Genomic DNA, 17,687 nt, shown 5'->3' with positions numbered 1-17,687 from the left:
TTTCCTTTGTGGGAAGATATGTAGTTATATGTCTGTAATAGGTTGAAGCCTATTCTTGTTGAATAAGCCTTAATAATTTACATATTCAATGAATTTTTACACTTTACCCATGGAATCTAGTTTATTGGTATAAAGTTGGTGGTACTTTTCCCTTATAGTCTCTAATAGTATGATCTTTCATAATAGCTATATTTTCCATAAGTATTTTCTTCTCATTTTTTTTCTATTTATTAGAGGATAGGCATGCTGGAAAGAGGCTGAATTCCACCTTAGTACCATTTCTACCTTCTTCCTTTATTTTCAGTACAGGGCCTCACAGTTTTTCCCAAGGTGGACTTTGAACTATGATTCCCATAGCATCAAGTAGGTAGGATTGTAGGTTCAAGCCACTACCACATTATCTAGTTTTCTTTTATTCTAACTTGGTTTTTGTTGATGTTTTACTTTTCTGCTGTTGTTAGCATCAGCTTGATGTTTTATTTTTTATATTAAGAAATATTTAGAATTACTTTTAGACTAAAAAAGAATGCACTGACTTTAAAATAGGCTTCATTTCTTGCTTAACATGATTATATCATTCTATAGATCTTACAACAAAATAACTATTTGTGGATAAATAACTGTGTATATGCCATAAGTTCTTTAGTATTTTTCTGTTAATAGGCACCTAAGAGGATGCTATAATTTAGTTGTGAATAGGACTACAAGGAACATGTGTGTGCAGGTATATTTTGTTTAAACTGGCTTTCAGGAGTAGTGTCCTTTCTTTTCCTGTTTTTTATTCCACTGCCCTGGCTTGAGTTCAGGACCAGAGCATGCCCCTTTGGCTTTCTCAAGGCTAGAGCTCTACTACTTCAGCCACAACACCACTTCTAACTTTTTCTATGTACCATGTGGTACTCAGGAGTCAAACCTGGGTCTTCCTGCATGCTAGGCGAGCACTCTACCATTAGGCCAAACTCCTGATACTGCTATAGTTGCCACTTTTGTTGTTTTTCTTTTTTGTAAATCTCAGTAATTTGAAACAAAGATCTGTTAATACCCATGCTACAAGTCCATTGCTAGTTCGTTTTCACACTTACTCCGCCTATACACTAATATCCAAGCCAGAGCTTGGGAGAAGAGAATACCAAACCAAACATTGAGATATCAAAATATTTTTGAAACCAGTCAATATATCCTAGTAGGATCAACTCATAAAGAAAAAGCTGTTGCTCAAAGTAGCTGCTTTAACAATCAGCCCCTGAAAATTTAGTCATCCCCTTTTTGATCCTCTTACAAAAAAATGTAGAGGAGATTTTAAAACTCCCATTAAATCAAGTACTTTTCAGAAAATATAGGAAATGAATAATAAGAAATTTCTTTTTTGGTTCCCCAAATCTCCTGCAACTTTAATTAGTAGAGATACAATTTTAAACTTTTGGGGGGGAAAATACTTTTTATAAATTCAGTGTATTCTTTCTTGTACAATAATAAACTGAAACTATCTAAAAGTAGAAAAACCTATATAACCCATGTATGTCATGGATAGATAATTTACAGAAGTTCAAGCTACACTACTGATTTTCAAAAACCCAGTATATTCCTTTTTTTATAAACATTAGCATATAAGACCCAGAAGTTATAACAAACTGAAACAAAAATTCTTGAACACTTTTATAGCCTCTTAGAAGTTACCAAATGCTGCATACTACATTCAACATCTGGCTTACTGGCATGATTCCTAAGTTTTATAAAAATGAGAATCCTCAGAGATATATGACTAGAAGATACACAAATTGCATTACATAAACCACAAAGGCAGTATGGTTCCCTTTAAGAGAAATCAAGTCTGTATTCCCAGTAGAAATGTTCTATAAAACCGTGTTGCATTGAAGTATCAATGTTTCTAGACAATTATCTGTCCCTGATATATCTTCTTGAAGTATATATGTTGTACCAGGACTTTAGGTGTCTTAATCCAAAGTATCTGACTGAATTTAGGTACATCTAGAAAGCAGCTGAAAGGGTTTTTCCAATAGTCTGACATCACAAACAGTGGGATTGAGAAATCCCTCTCTTTTCCTGAAGAGATACAGTACTAGAGTTCAGTCATCATCAGCTCACAAAGGAAAATAAAAAGGTAAAAACCTCCCTTCATACACAATTGCACACAAGCTAAACAAAAATGACCCCTCCCTCCATAACCCAGCACCAAGTGTCAATCAGACCTGGAAAATGTATATATTAATTATCCAAGACATCAAATATCTCCATAAATGGAGCAAAAACAGTGGGAAGAGTCAAGGCAGTTATTTTATCTTTCCAATTCAATATTAAGGCAAATATTCTTACACATCAAAGTAATGTACATTTATTTCTTGAAGAATTTCAATTTTTTTCTTTTCCCTTTAGTTCTCTTTCCTCCTGTCTGAATTAGACACATATATTCGCTGTTTTCATGTTACTTCAGAATACGTGGTTTGAAAAATCCATGAGGGCGGGAGGGAAGAAGAAGTGGGGAAAGCTGAGAACAGCTGTCCTACCAGAATCACAGTTAGTTATTTAAAACAAAATTTGTTCGCTTCTTCTGCCGCAGTTTTACAGGGTGTGAAATGTATAGAATTCATATCATATATAAAATTTACCAGCTATATTTCCAAGATCAGATCCTTTTTTACTGCAGGCTACAGACTAAGGGTTTTGCCATAAGACTGACTTCATCTTCAAAACCTCACTTCTGAGCTCATATTTCTTCCATTTCTGACATCTATATCTAATTTAGAGGGCTCATATGAATAGAGGCCCAAGAAAGATAATTTCCTTTTTTTGTTATTTTAAGGTAACATAGTCAACAAATGTAATGTCATATTCACAGATTTGACACACACAAAGGCGATCACTTAAAACATGATTTCCACTGATAGGGCTGCTAAAATATAACTTTTTAACAATCTCTGACTACAGCATTCTGAGCTAAAAGAAAATTTCTGTAATGGAAGATATTTTCCAGTTACTTTTCAGTTTCATACATGTCTGACATTATGTAATGAATATATAATTTAAAGAAATTGGATAAGGATTTGTTAGGTTTAACTTTTTGTAAATAAGACATCTAGAACATATATTGATTCAACTAGTTTTCTAACACTTGAAATGGCCTTAAATACTCAAAGCAGTTAAGTGACAGATTTTGCATGTAAGTCCTTGACAGCTGAATATCTTCATCCAATCCCAAGTGAAGTAATAGTTTCTAGTGAATCTAAAATATCCACTCATTCCCTCAACTATAAAAACTGTGAATATGAAAAAGTCAAAAGAAACCAACCAAAACCTATGCATGTGTAATGAAGTTGTATCAACCAGCCATCTTACTTCAGTAATAATAGAACAGATTCTCTCTCTTCAATACTTATAATTCCACTCTCCTTCCTTCTATTTTTATTTATTTTTTTTTGCCAGTCCTGGGCTTGAGCTCAGGGCCTGAGCCCTGTCCTTGGACTTTCTCAAGGCTAGAGCTCTACCACTTGAGCCTCAGCACCACTTCACGCTTTTTTTCTATGTATGTGGTAGCGAGGAATCGAACCCGGGTCTTCATGCATGCTAGGCAAGCACTTTAACCACTAGGCCAAATTCCCGGCCTACTCTCCTTCCTTTTAAAGTAAGAAGAAAAATTTGTTTCAACCACTGGAAGATTCTTATAATCCAATTACTATTTCATTCATTTAGCAAATGTCCCATTTAATATGTATGGTGTCTAGAATTTTCTAGGAAATGTTGTGAATACCAATGAATTATGAATTCATTTCCATATTCCTCAATTCCTAAACTGATTTCTTGGATCCTATTATTCAATTACCTTGAAAATGTAAAACTTGTATGATTTTTTCCCTTTGGAACACTGTCATAATAAAAGTCAAAACTTGGAAAATAAATGATAAAATATTCAAAGCTTTCTATTTATTCTGAACTGAGTTTAAACCCGGGCTTCACCTTCTCAGACATGTCTTCTCACATTGAGCTGTATCTTTATCCTCTTTTTCTGTATACATGCAATGACATTACCCATATGTCACATTATAAACATTCCTTTGGGGTGACACACAGTGGCAGGAACTACAGCTACCAGTCAATCACAAGATCACAAAAGTAAACAACTATGATGCTAAAGTATGTTATTTTGGTGGGTTGGGTATATTATATGCATTCGACTCCTGATATTTTCATTCATTTATAATGGATTTATCAGGACATAACCTTATTGTAAGTTGAAGAGAATCTGAACCACCTTAGTTCCTACATATTGCATTAAAATGTAGTTAAGAACAACATGGCTTACCTATGACAAAGTTGCCTTTCTTTAATATTAGCCTATCTGTGTTGTCCTTAATGTACTATGTTGTCTCTCATCTCCTTTGCTGTCCCTTGGTTATCTCATATTGGTATAGTATCTCACTTTGTTATCTGATATATTGAATTTATTTGTATTTGGATATTTCAAATTTGATAGGGAAGGGGGGAAAACCAAGACGGGTGGGGGGTGTAGGGGGGGAGGGAAATGGGTTCCAAGACATGTGAAAGGGTATCAATGTATGTGAATTAATGCACCTTCTATCTGGCAAATATCATGTAACCCTTTTACTAATTACAATAAAAAAAAAGAAAAAAAAAAGAAAAAAATATATTAGCCTATCTGTACTAATCAAAAGAGAGGTTAAGGATACATATAGTCTGATATTGTGCACACTAATAAAAATAAGTATATATTGCCACAGAATATCTCTGATCCATACCAGTCTCTATCTCCATCCTGCCCAGAGCCCTCAATTCTGCAATGTATAGAAGCAGTTAGACTGCCCACTAGATGGCAGTTACCCAAGGAAACTGACAACAGAAAAGAAAAATATATTTTCTAGAACTATAGATTGTAAAGAAAATGTATAAATAAAACAAATACCAAATAAAATATTTTAAAGTACCTTCAGTATCTAGTAAAATGTTTCAAATTCATACTACATTATAGTTAGGTATGACTCAGAACATTGTAGAAGGAAAGGAGAGAAGTAGGGAAAGAGGGAGGGAAAACGAATCTTTGGAAGTAGCATATATTCTACCAAGAAATCTTAATATAAAATAGCATATATAAGGCATAGACAAAACTATTTTCATAAGCATACTAAGATGATATATCCTTGTGGCTGCTTTTTCAACCTACTATGGTGAAGCTATTATTTACTCATTTGTTTTTTCTTTTCTTTTCTGTTATTGTTGGTTTTTTCCCCTTATGGTTTTGCCCTTGTCATTGTTGTATCTGACTTTGGTAATAGTGTAATGTATATACATCTATTTGTTTATTTGAATCAAAGAAGGGGATAAACAAGTTGATAGACAAAGGGTGAACCAGTGTAATATCAATATTCATAGGACAATATTTTAGAAATGAACTTTGCAAGTTAGGAGAGAGTGGGGGAAGGGAAGGGGAGAAAAACATGGAAAAGAGGAAACAATGTTCAAGAATTAAATGTACTCACTATCTTATAATTGTAACTGAGACCTCAATATATATCACCCTGACAATAAAAGAAAAAAATCATCGCTCTTTTTTCCTAATCTACTCTGGAATTTCTCCTACACCCTTCTTCTCTGCTTAAAGGTATAATACTCCTCATTAAGAAAGGCAAGAGAATGCAGAGAACATAAAATAACATTTTCATCTTTTGTTTCAACCTATTATAGAATCTGGGTTAGAGTTCTCACAACCAAAAGTCTCTCCATTTTGAGGAATGTTGGGGGACTGGGGCTGGTGGGAAGAAGAGGTACTGATTTCAGTTAATAACCACAGATTGAAACCATGGTACAAATTAAAAAGTTTATTGCCTTGATGTCAGGATTTGTCAGATGATTTGCTCCACTTTAATTCTTCAATATCGCCTACCAATAGAAAAATTTCAACAAGTCTATTACAATAAAAATATGTATGAAAAAAGAAAAAAAAGAAAAATTTCAACAAGTCTATTGAAATGAATGTGATTTAATTAAGTTGCAGGTGACACTTCGGTACTAAGATTAAGTTACTTACAATACTAAACTCTTCCTTCTGAGCCATTAAAATATAGTTTATAAGACTATTATAAAATAAAAGTAATATATAATTATGTATTATATATTAGAATTGTTACATTGAAGTTAAGCATATTATATACTTATTATAACATAGTTTAAGACTATCAAAAAATTTCAAATGTTTGATCATATAGTGAGACTTTGGATGATGTATTTTCCCACTTTTTTGTATAGCCTGAAGGCTAAGACCTGAAAGATCACTTTTTGATACCAGGCTAAGTAGAAAAACTCTCTAAATTCCATCTCCAAAACAACTGAACATATAGCTCAAGTGGTAGAGCACCAACTAAAAAGTAGGAGGGCCTGGGTTCATTCTGTATTCAGAGTATATTCATAGAACAACCTCTGATAGAGATATTTGATGGGTAAGAGTAAGTTTTGCTAGGAATGTGTCTGAATTTTTAAATATAAAATTAATACTTTAGCTATAAATTAGAGTATATTATATATAATCCTGTGTAAATTACATTTAAAAACTTACAAGTACTTTTTATTCAAAAGGCTCTATTTTGCAGGGAGGGGGAATCTAGAATGAACCCAGGCCACAAGGCCAAACCCCTGGCCCAATGTTGCTTTCAATTTATCTTCTCAGAAATTTTGGCATGACACTGAAAAGCTGACTAAGGCAACTTCTCTAACCACAATTGTCTTCTAAAAGTAAATATTACTTAAGAAAGCTATTTATTTTCTTAAGAACTAAAAAGTAATAAGGAAATTGCCCAGTTACTATCCTCTTACCTTCTGTCAGCTCTTTTGCACCTCAAGTGCTACCCAGCATTGCATGTTCAAAAGTAAGATGTTTGTTCAACTTTATCCAGCTTTCCATAATAATCAATTAATTCATAATATCTAATCCAGGAAAAGAAAATATGTATGAATTCCAGAATTCATGAGAATGCAGTTCAGTTCCTAATGTATCTTAAATACTTGAAAACTTCCCACTAAGTCACACACTCCTTCCTCAGGGTTCTCTCAGTCCTACTCTATTAACTACACCATTTTATTTTCATATGATTCTAATTTCTGATACCTCATCCTGCTAAAGAAAAATACAGTTTTAATAAGTCACTAGCAAAATAGAAGAAAATAACTTTATATCATACTTGGTGTATTTGTTTGCTGTGGCTGCAAAACAAAACCTCATATAGGGTAGCTTGAAAGGGGGCTGAAAGTTCAAGGTCAAGTTGCCAGTCTGGGCCTCTGCTGGCTATAAACATCAGTCTTCTCAAAGCTTTGTCATATAAACTATTCCATTGTTCCCAGTCACCTCCAGTTTTTCCTATCATGTCCTAACATTTTTTTACTAGAAAGATATCAGATTGACTATTAGATTGAATTAAAGCCTACTCTACGTAACATTCCTCTTAAAGGTTCTTTCTTCAAATATATTTACATCCTTAGATAATGTGGTCAGATTTTTTATATGGAGTTTTTAGGAGAATATAAATATCTCATAGTCCTTGAGTTTAACAGCAAATTAACAGTAAAAACAATTACCTCAGGGACTGAAACACAGTAAGAAAATCTTCTATGTTTAAAAAAAAATTCTACTAATTCACATTCTTTTTTCATGGTCCTGAGGCTCAAGTTCAGGGTTTTGAACATGCCATGTAAGTGCTCCCTCACTTAGCAATTTCCTTATCCCAAGTTACACTTTTTTCCCCTTATTTTTTTAGTCATGGTACTTGAACTCTGGGCCTGGGCACTGGTCTGAGCTCTTCAGCTCAAAGCTAGTGCTCTTCCACTTGAGCCACAGTGCCACTTCTGGTTTTCTGGTGATTAATTGGAGATAAGAATCTCATGGACATTCCTGCCCAGCTGGCTTTGAACCGTGATCCTCAGTTCTCAGCCTCTTGAGTAGGTAGGATTACAGGCATGAGCCACCAGTGCCCAGCTTCACTTGTACTTTGAAAACTCTACAAGAATATATTTTATCTATGCTTCTACTCTTACTAAGCCCTAGAACAAATACACCAAAGAAAAGTACTAACAAGTGATGCTAAAACAGTAGAAGTTCTGGGTTTAAGGCAGCAGCCACTGAAGTAATAGAAATCATAATTACTGAAATCATGGTTACTATTGCAACAGGGGCAACACACACAAACAAAAAAAGACAGGAAAAATGTTTTGTAGCTTTTAGAAGAGTCCTTATTAAAAGTTATTGAATTCTAATAATTCCACATCTCTAAGGATAGTTATCTACTCCTTAGGAATGATTTTTCTTGCTAAGTGTGGTAGCACATGCCTATAATTCCAGCACTCAAAGAGCTAAGTAGGAGGATGTTGAGTTTGAGGCCTTTCTTGGAAATATAGTAAGATATTGCCTCAAAATATTGAAAATAAAATAATAAAACAAAAAATAAGTTATGGACCAGAAGTTTGGCCAAGTGGTAGAGTGCCTGCCTAGGATGCACGAAGACCCAGGTTCAATTCCTTAGTTACCACATACATTGAAAAAGCTGGAAGTGGTGCTATGGCTCAAGTGGCAGAATTCTAGCCTTGACAAATCCCCAAAAGTGTAACTCAGCCCCTGAGTTTAAGCCCCAGGACTAGCAAAAAATAGTCTTTAAAAAGTTAACTCTTGATTCCCTTATACTTTTCAACATTGAAAATATCATAAGTGTATCATAATATCATGAAAGTATCATGAGAGTAAGAATTCTATAGAAAGACAAGTGTCATGAACCTGAAATGAAATAGAGCCAGCTTGGGCTACATAATAAATTCTAGTCCAAGACAAGACTGTCTCAAAACAAAAAAGCAAAAACAAATTATGATGAACATGCTTCTGCTTATTCTTAAATTAGTGAAAGAGAAATTTATATGGAGTTTAGATAAAAATAATTTTAATAAAATTAATATGAATTTGAGATTGTTCCTCAAACAAATTATAATAAAAAACATATAAGTTGTTTCACTACATTGACTATAAGTTAAATCTCCATACCCTTTCTCTTGTTTTATCAGTGACTATTAAAAATCAGAAATAAAGCCAGGTGCTGGTGATTTATGTTTGTAATCCTAACTAATCAGAAGGATAAAATCTAAGGATCATGTTTCAGATCTAATCCAGATAAGAAAGTCCATGAGGCCCTTAATTTCAGAAAACCAGAAATGGCTGTGTAGCACAAAGTAATGGAGTACTAGCCTTGAACAAAAGAACTCAAGGACAGTGCCGAGGCCATGAGTTTGAGTTCAAGTCCCACAACTGACAAAAAAATCAGAAATATATAGCAATTAGCTTCTGCTTTGCACTGGTGGCTCAAAATTAACTATTACAAACATGGTTCGATAGGAAAAAAATTTTAAAAAAGAAGTAGGGTTCAAACATAGGAGGACCAGCTATAAAAGCCAAACAAGACTATGAAGCCCTTACAACTTTCTCTTCTCTCCTGTCCCTTTACTCCCACACTCACAGAATCAGAACTATATGTTGATACATGAAAATGTCTTGTCCACTTGAGGATATGAAAATAAATTTAAGGCCGGAGTGTGGAGTGGTGGAGTGCCTGACTAGCATGCATGAAGCCCTTGTGTTCCATTCCTCTGTATCACATACACAGAAAAAGCCAGAAGTGGTACTGTGACTCAAGTGGTAGGGATCTAGTCTTGAGAATGGACCTTGTATGGATTATATATCTTTCTCCAGCAAAACTAATGGCAGATTTTCAATTTCCTTTAAGCTGTCCACAGATAGTCTAGATAGACTGGATAACCCAAATAGAGGAAATAGAGAATTTTGGGGTCTCTCGGTCCAGTTTACCCCAGCTGTTGAGTACAGTATGTACAGTAAAGGTCACTCTCAGTTCCTTAATATCAAATTCTAAATAGTTGCTAAAAGGACATAGAGTAGCACTTACAGTGTAAAACCATTACAAGAAGCATATTCTGCAGCTGTGAAACCATAAATATCTTGGGAAGATAGATCCACATCTTGCTGAAGAAGAAGACTTACTAAATTTGTTGGTTCAATACTGAGAGCAAGCATAAGGGCTGTTCTGGACCAAGAGATATACAAATTGAGTCATCTCAACCATTCAACTGTAGGATCACAATTAGACAGAGTAAATACACGAAAGTAAAAAAGTAGTGGTGGATGGGATAGAAAAAGAAAAAAAAGTAAGTCCAATCTGTTAAGAAAAAAATATACATATGCAAATGGGGTAAGGAAGAATGGTATGGAAGAGAGGTTGATTAAAAATACATTGTATTTGTGAACGGATATGTCACATCTCCCATTGTGTAGCTAATATATGCTAATAAAACATATGCCAGTCACAGATTATATAATACAGCCTACAGAATCACTGGGAAGCAACTACCTCAGTGACTTAACCTTCTACTCCCAGGAGGTTACTATTTCAAGATGTCCCAAAATTCTACATAAAGTAGTATCTGAAACACTAGGTCCCCTATGCCAATCAACTACAGTATTTGATTTTTCATTATTCTGTTAATATTAATAATGATAAGTAAAACACAACCAACAATATTGTCAAAAATGTCTGGTTTTACAGATAGAAAAATACAAATTACGCTATCTTATTTACTTTTACTAATTATACCTTTGATTCTTATCAGAAGCATTCACATCTGCCCCTTTCTTCAGAAGAAATTTTACCATTTTTGCATTATTTTTAATAATGGCAAGCAGAAGTGGAGTATATCCATCCTGTAAATATTATTTCAAAGTGATTATTTCAAACATCGCTTAAAAGTGACATGCCTTTTAGATTTAAGTTTTGATGCATAACAAAATTTCAAAAACAATGCAAACAAATTACTGTTGGGCCAGCTAAAACTCAACATTTCTTAATTTAAATTGTAGACAAGAGTAAGGGGACAATTAAATGAATGAGCGTTTATCCTTTAATGTAGGTATTGCATACCATCAATTCATATTTCATTATAATTTTTTGTCTTTTCTTTTTTAGTACTGGAGATGGAACCCTGAACATTGCACTTGCTAGCCAAGCACTTTGACAGCTTTTCACAGTGCTATATATGAGTTTCTATCATGTTACCTTTAAAACTCAAGACAGGCATGTTTGGAACTACCCTGTACCTTAAATGTTAAGGAAATAAAAATTAGATGATTTTATTTAAAAGTCCTCAACTATCCATAATGTCTCAAAAGAATTAGAATCTTATTATTGTTATTTATAACTATTTCAATAGAAAAAAATCAATACCTAAGAATTCTTATGTGTACCAGGCTTGAACTCAGGGTCCTCTTGCTTTGGTTTAGCTCTTCAACTCAAGATATATACTCTACCACTTGAAATACACCTATAGCTCTGACTTATTAAATGGAGATAATAGTTCATCAGAGCAAGTGCTGGTGGCTCATCCCTCTAATACTAGCTAATCAGGAGGCTAAGAGTTGAGGATCCTAGTTCAAAACCATTCAGGGCAGGAAAGTCCATGAAACCCATCTCTAAAATACTGCCAAATTGCCAGAAGTGGAGCTGTGGCTCAAGTAGTACTGCTCAAGTCTTGAGGTCAAAAGCTAAGAGACAGTGTCCAGACCCTGAGGTTTTTGTATCCATGTTACCACACTCTCACGAGCACACATCTCTCAGATCTGTCTGTTAAAGCTGGCTTGGAACTAAGATCCTCAGATTTGCTTCCCAAGTTTCTGGGGTTACAGATGAAAGTCATTATCATCCAGTTTATGCAATTTTTATCAACATACCCACATGTAAGGAATTCAGTTGTTTTCATTTAATATTGTGTCTTAAGCAATTGTCATTAAGTATTACACTATTTCAGAGGTCAGGATTACAATGCGCAATCAAAAAAAGTGAGAGGTTGCAAATGAAGGAAAATTTTTAAATCAGTTTTTGATCATCTTAATTTTAGTTTGGAAAATTATTTCTCAGCACAATATGCATTTCTTTGGTATGAACTGTCTTCAAAAAATATCTTTAGTTACCTTTGAAAATGGCATTTTATATAAAATTACCTTATTTTTAGCTTCAAGATTAGCTTTGTGTTCAAGCAGCTTTCTGACTATTGAAATGCTTTGTCCACAAACAGCGTAATGAAGAGCAGTATTGTAATGAAAATCCACCAGATTTGGGTCTGCCCCATGGCTCAGAAGAATAGTAACACAATTTTCCTTTTGATACTGTATTGCCTGTCAATGCAATAAGAATGGATGAATAATATGTCAAAATTAATGACATGTTACATCCATTTTAATATCATGTCTTAAAGAATGAAAATCAATGCTAGTTAACTAGAAAAGCTCAAACCTACTCCAATTGAAAAGGAAAAAGAAAACATACCTTAATCAATGGGGATCTGTTTTCACTATCCAGGACATTTATTTTGCATTGTTTCTCAATTAAGAGAGATACAATACTTTCATATCCATTAGCACAGGCCAGATGCAAAGGTGTTCTACAGTAATATAATAAAATATAGAGATATAGAGTTAATCTCATTTGAAAAGTTACTAATATCCAACAACAAACCAAATTGGTATTTACTTCATATAAGTAACATTGCTTTTTGACAAGTTTAAAAGACTATGCAAATGCTTAAATGACCAAATATTTAACTTATTCCACTTGAAAGAAATTATAATGAAGTTGTTTTGTTTTCAAACACCAAAATGATATGTGGGCTTTGGATGTAGTGATGAAATTAAATATCACAATAAACTTAGAATTGTTCTCCCTATAGCTGTTATACATATTGTGTATTTGTTGCATAAGCAAGTTACACTAAGGAATGGACAACACAGAAGAGGAGAAAATCATTTTCTCTCCCAATGAATTTGTGACATGAGATAAGTTAACAAGTATCCTTCCTGGTTTTTTTTTCTCTTTTTAAGATGTCTGTTACAGCTTTGGTGTTCCCAAATCTCAATAATTACTGGCTAAGTGGTTGTCTCTCTTTCCGTTAGTAAAATAGTCAGGTGTCTGGAGATAATCTATACCAAGAAGCAAAACAGTAAGGGACCACTGCCCAGTGGAGGTGAAAGCAGTTGGTGTAGTTGGTGTTTGGGATGGAACTGGGGAGGGGAAAAAAAATAAAAACTTTCAAACACAGAGGGAGGCATTCACAAAAATCTAAGATAAAGGTTGGACTGGGACCTTCTGCCCAATGTCAGTGTCTCTTGTGGAGATACCCTGAGTGACACCAGTGTTAAACAGCCCAGGTATGTCTTGTTTCTGTTTAGTGTTTCCTTCCCCCACCGGTTTCTTAAGTTTGGTCACCTATGTCCTTTGTCCTTTTTGTCCACGTCATGTTTCTTGTACTTCAGGTATTCCTTCAACTTCTCCAAATCCCCAACTGAAACAGCCTTGTGAAGTTTCTTCGAATGCTTGTGTTGAAGTCTGTAACTCCCATCAGTGTACAGATCTGAGTAGGTGCTGCTCAAGGATAAGGACAGGTCTGAGGAGCGGCTGAGGGATTCATCCTTCATCCTCCACAGGCTGAGAAGCTTCTTCATTATGGCGCGGTGCTTGGAGCCAACCAGGGTGTTCCTGAGGGCTCCTGCCCCTCTTCACCTGGCTCACAGCCCCCTCCAGCCCCAACCAAACGTGGAAAAGCTGGAAGACCCCAAGCTTTGGAGGCTGCAGCCAGGGCCGCTCAGGTTTCTGTTGCCTAGTAACGTTCAGAACGTCCACCACAGTAATTCTGATCCGCGTTCCATGAGCTCAGAAACCAGATCCTCATCTATGCGGTCGGTGGGCCTTATGTGCCTCGTCAGTCTATTATTTCATAAGCCACTGAAGAGAAACCTGCTACCCTACAAACAGCAGGTTCTGCTTCAAAGATAGAATGAATGTAGATTTACCTTCTTCCAGGTAGAGATGGGTCTCCCAATGCTTGCAGTCAGGTACTCCCAACTTCTCATTTCCATGGTCACATGATACAACTGGTCCTTAACCAAAACTACAGTCTCTGGGTAATACCAATTTCAAACGTATCTGTTGAACACTAGCTCTCAAATTCCAACTTTTTGTCTAATCACAAAATTCCCAAAGGTCTTTAAAAATCAAACTGATGGCCCATTTTTTTCTGTCTCCTTCCCCTAAGTATTCACTTCCTTACTTAAATAGAATCCCAATTATTTTTTAAAATCATGGATGAACAGAGAGATCTCTTATCTTTTGTTTGTCTAATCCAGTTTAGTAATATCTAAAATATGTTAGCATGCTAGAAAAGCTGATGTAACTAAAGGAAAAGATATACCCACACTGTTAAAAAATTATGACATTGAATTTGGCAAATAGTTCCTTGATCCAGTTACACTCCCATCTCCTGAGAAATTCTCAAAGACATTTATACACATACTAATATTATACATGCATACATACAAAAACATACATACATACAGGTATATACACATGGACACGTGTGTATCATATGGACATGTGTGTACATCCTTCCATTTTTTCATTCACTTGTCCATATGTGTACAAGTAAGTACATATATGGATTTATACACTCTGTAGTAGACTCCATTCTTTGTAGCCAGCCCCAAAACTTTGCTTCAGCACAATCTTCTCTTTTTTAAAATTTATCTTAAAAGTTCCCCACTCCATTTACTGATTATTTTTTAATGTTCATTGTAAAAGGATGTCATTGTGGCCTTTCCCTACATGTATGTAATGCATCACAATCAACCTCAATTCCTCCATCATGCTCCCATATCCCACTTCAAGGCTCTCAAAACCACCCTAGGTGTCATAGTTCCACTCTCATTCATTTTTCTTCACCAGCCTTTCCTCCCTTCTCACTGGTATCCACCCAGTTGAATAACTGCTATCTGTAAAAATATATACTACAATTCATCCCACTTCACACACACACACACACACACACACACACACACACACACACACACTAACAGGTATCACCCTTGCAACAATTACCTCAATTTCCTCTTTTATACAAAACTCTACTGTTTCCATATGACTTTGTTACCCTATCACTTAGATGAACTTTCAAGCCAAATTGATTATAACTTCCTTCACATGAAATCCACTGATTTTTTAAAATTATTTTGTGTTGAGTCTTCATGATTAATACAGTAGCATTTGACACAGGTGACCATTGCTAGCTCCTTGAAATACTTTATTCACTTGGTTTCTAACACTTGACCACATTTTTAACCATTCCTTTGCAACCTAACTTATTAGTTCTTTATCTCCAATGTTGGAGAACTCTAGGATCAGCCAATCAATAGCTATCTTTATCCCCATGTCTCAGAGTCTTCCTTCAATCCTTTTTAAACTTCAGTCCTACATTAAACTGCAAGCTAATATGAGCTATATCCAAAATCCATTTGATCCTTGCACTTATATTTTGGTCCTACTCAGTTTAAAGTGATCTCATTCTGTCCCATGGCTTTAAATGCTATTGACTTGCAAACTACAGCTATGTCCAATTGCTTATCTGATACCAGAATTTGCATCCATCCTTCTCCAAGAACTCTATACTTCTAGTTACTAAGGAAAAATATCTTGGAGTCATCCTTGACTTTTTCCAAGGCTAGAGAGTCAATAAGCTAATTTTAACTGTAGTACTTCCCCAACACCATAGAATTTTAATTTTTCTACCAGTGTATACAGACCAAAATCCTCTCCTTTTGTGTTAATATTTTACAGAATTCTAACTAGTCTCCACTATCCTTATATGCCAGCCTAAGGGACCCAGGTAGAGTGCTTTAGATAAACCAGTTTACTACTAAAATGTATACAATGATCCTCCACCCACAAAACAGCTAAATTTTTTTTATGATCCTATATAATCTATGACTCCAAATCCCCTTACTCACCTTTTCCTTCCCTAACCTTAAGGAGTTCCCTGTATTCAAATTTGTTTTGCTTCACTGTTGACATAACTTTCTCTCTATTCAAATTTGCTTTACTTCAGTCACAGTTGACATAGCTTTCTGTCTTTCCCAATACACTTGAAACTCATGTTTCAAGGATACTTAACATGTTTTTTTCTGGAATGTTCATCCTGTGGCCCTCATGTAGTACCCCAGATTACAGTCCTTTTTGTACACTTTATTCCAGTGTATTTTTCATTTTCTAGAACAAGATTTGACATATAATGTTCTAAGCATGTATCAAATACATTCATGTACAAATAATAATGTGTGCCTTTTAAATTCTTGGTTGCAACTCTGGGCACAGAACTTTTCTGTAATTCCACAGAGCAAAGTTAAAAACAGAAAAATTTAAGAAATTTGAAGGTACTAGGATGGGAATGACTACAGAAGTTAATGTGAAACATGGCTATTACCTTATTCCATAAAACCTGGCAACAATAAGTCAAAACTGATACTCAAGTCCTTTGACAGATATCCACTCTAAACACAGAGTTTATAATCGGGACTTCTACATCAGGCCCTGCTAGGTGAAACATAAAATATTCAAATTCAAGGTCTTGGGACCAAAATAAAACCCAAATAATGTTAAAAAAAATTCACCAGGTCTCATCCAGATTAAACAGCATCAAATTCTTCAATTCAAAAAAACATTATAATTATCTGTTGTCAGGTGTTGTAACCTCTCATGATATCCTTCTGTGCTCAAGTTAAGGTACAGCATTTGTCTGCTTTGCCTTGAGACTGAGTTCCTGGAAAAGGCGAGGAAGGAGAGGAGCAGATGGATAAGGACACGGGGGTGAATTCAGTTATAAAACTCAATATACATACATGAAAATGCAACTAAGAAACCAGGAGGATACATAGGTTGAAACAGATGGAGAGGGGGCATATGATGAATGACACTGATCAAGACATACTGTAAACCTAAACTGATGTTGAATGGAAATGCCTTTGAACAACTGAATTCAAAAGCTGAAAGAGGAGGCTGGGAATTTGGCCCAGTGGTAAAAGTGCTTGCCTAAGAAGCACAAAGACCAGGGTTCAACTCCTCGGTACCACATACATGGGAAAAAGCTGGAAGTGGGTGCTGTGGCTCAAGTGGTAGGGCTCTAGCCTTGAGAAAGCCCAAGGACAGTGCTCAGGCCCTGAGTTCAATCCCCATAACTGGCCAAAAAAAAAAAGCTAAAAGAGGAATAAAACATAGTATATGTAGATTGCAGTAGTACATAATTTTAGGGATTCACTGGAATTCTTGGAATAGATTCATGGCAAATAAGGTAGAACTACTGTACTTTGTTATTTTTATTAACAATAAACCCTGCCTCCAATTTTTCCATTCTAAACTAAAGCCAAAGATAGCTAAGACTTAACTCAGTACTGTCTTTCATGCATGCCATGTAACAAAGGCCTGTCTGTCTTCCATTTGCACAAATGGTGAGAGGTAGAATGACACTCCTGGACTTTGGGCCGGAAGGTGGGGTCTAAAACACTGGTTTTGACATGAATATTTCAGGGTTGCTAAAATCAAAGCCACTTCAAAGGGTAATGTAGGCCTGATTATTCCTCACTGGAGGAAATACTGCCTCTAGAGAGCTAGTGAGCAAGCAGCCACTGACTCATTCCACAATACTGACTCAGTTATTACCCAATAATTACATAAAGTGAATATAGTGTGTCCTAAGTAATGAGAACCTCCACTGTGGCTAATGTACTTCTTTGTTTATAATAA

At 35.2% G+C, this 17,687-nt stretch overlaps 1 protein-coding gene across 2 annotated transcripts; it reads right to left on the bottom strand.

The window, feature by feature from the left end:
• Positions 1 to 5,834: 5,834 nt before the first annotated feature.
• On the bottom strand, positions 5,835 to 13,758 carry Ankrd7 (ankyrin repeat domain 7). 2 transcript variants are annotated; one of them, XM_090333202.1, is made up of 7 exons: positions 13,329 to 13,758; positions 12,393 to 12,507; positions 12,068 to 12,241; positions 10,668 to 10,774; positions 9,963 to 10,100; positions 6,841 to 6,951; positions 5,835 to 5,910 (listed from the first exon to the last, which is right to left on the bottom strand). In XM_090333202.1, exons 1-6 carry the CDS (start codon positions 13,562 to 13,564, stop codon positions 6,888 to 6,890), a joined length of 834 nt encoding a protein of 277 aa, XP_090189328.1. In that variant the 5' UTR covers positions 13,565 to 13,758; the 3' UTR covers positions 5,835 to 5,910; positions 6,841 to 6,887. The 2 variants fall into 2 exon arrangements, with proteins under 2 accessions (XP_090189328.1, XP_090189329.1); XM_090333203.1 differs by lacking the exon at positions 9,963 to 10,100 and having other exon boundaries at positions 13,329 to 13,751.
• Positions 13,759 to 17,687: the final 3,929 nt, after the last annotated feature.

Source organism: Megascapheus bottae, chromosome 5, assembly GCF_031878675.1.
Source record: "Megascapheus bottae isolate mThoBot1 chromosome 5, mThoBot2.hap1, whole genome shotgun sequence".
Taxonomy (NCBI): Eukaryota; Metazoa; Chordata; class Mammalia; order Rodentia; family Geomyidae; genus Megascapheus; species Megascapheus bottae.
The sequence above is the reverse complement of the archived record's forward strand: the minus strand, read 5'-3'. Positions and strand labels throughout refer to the sequence as shown.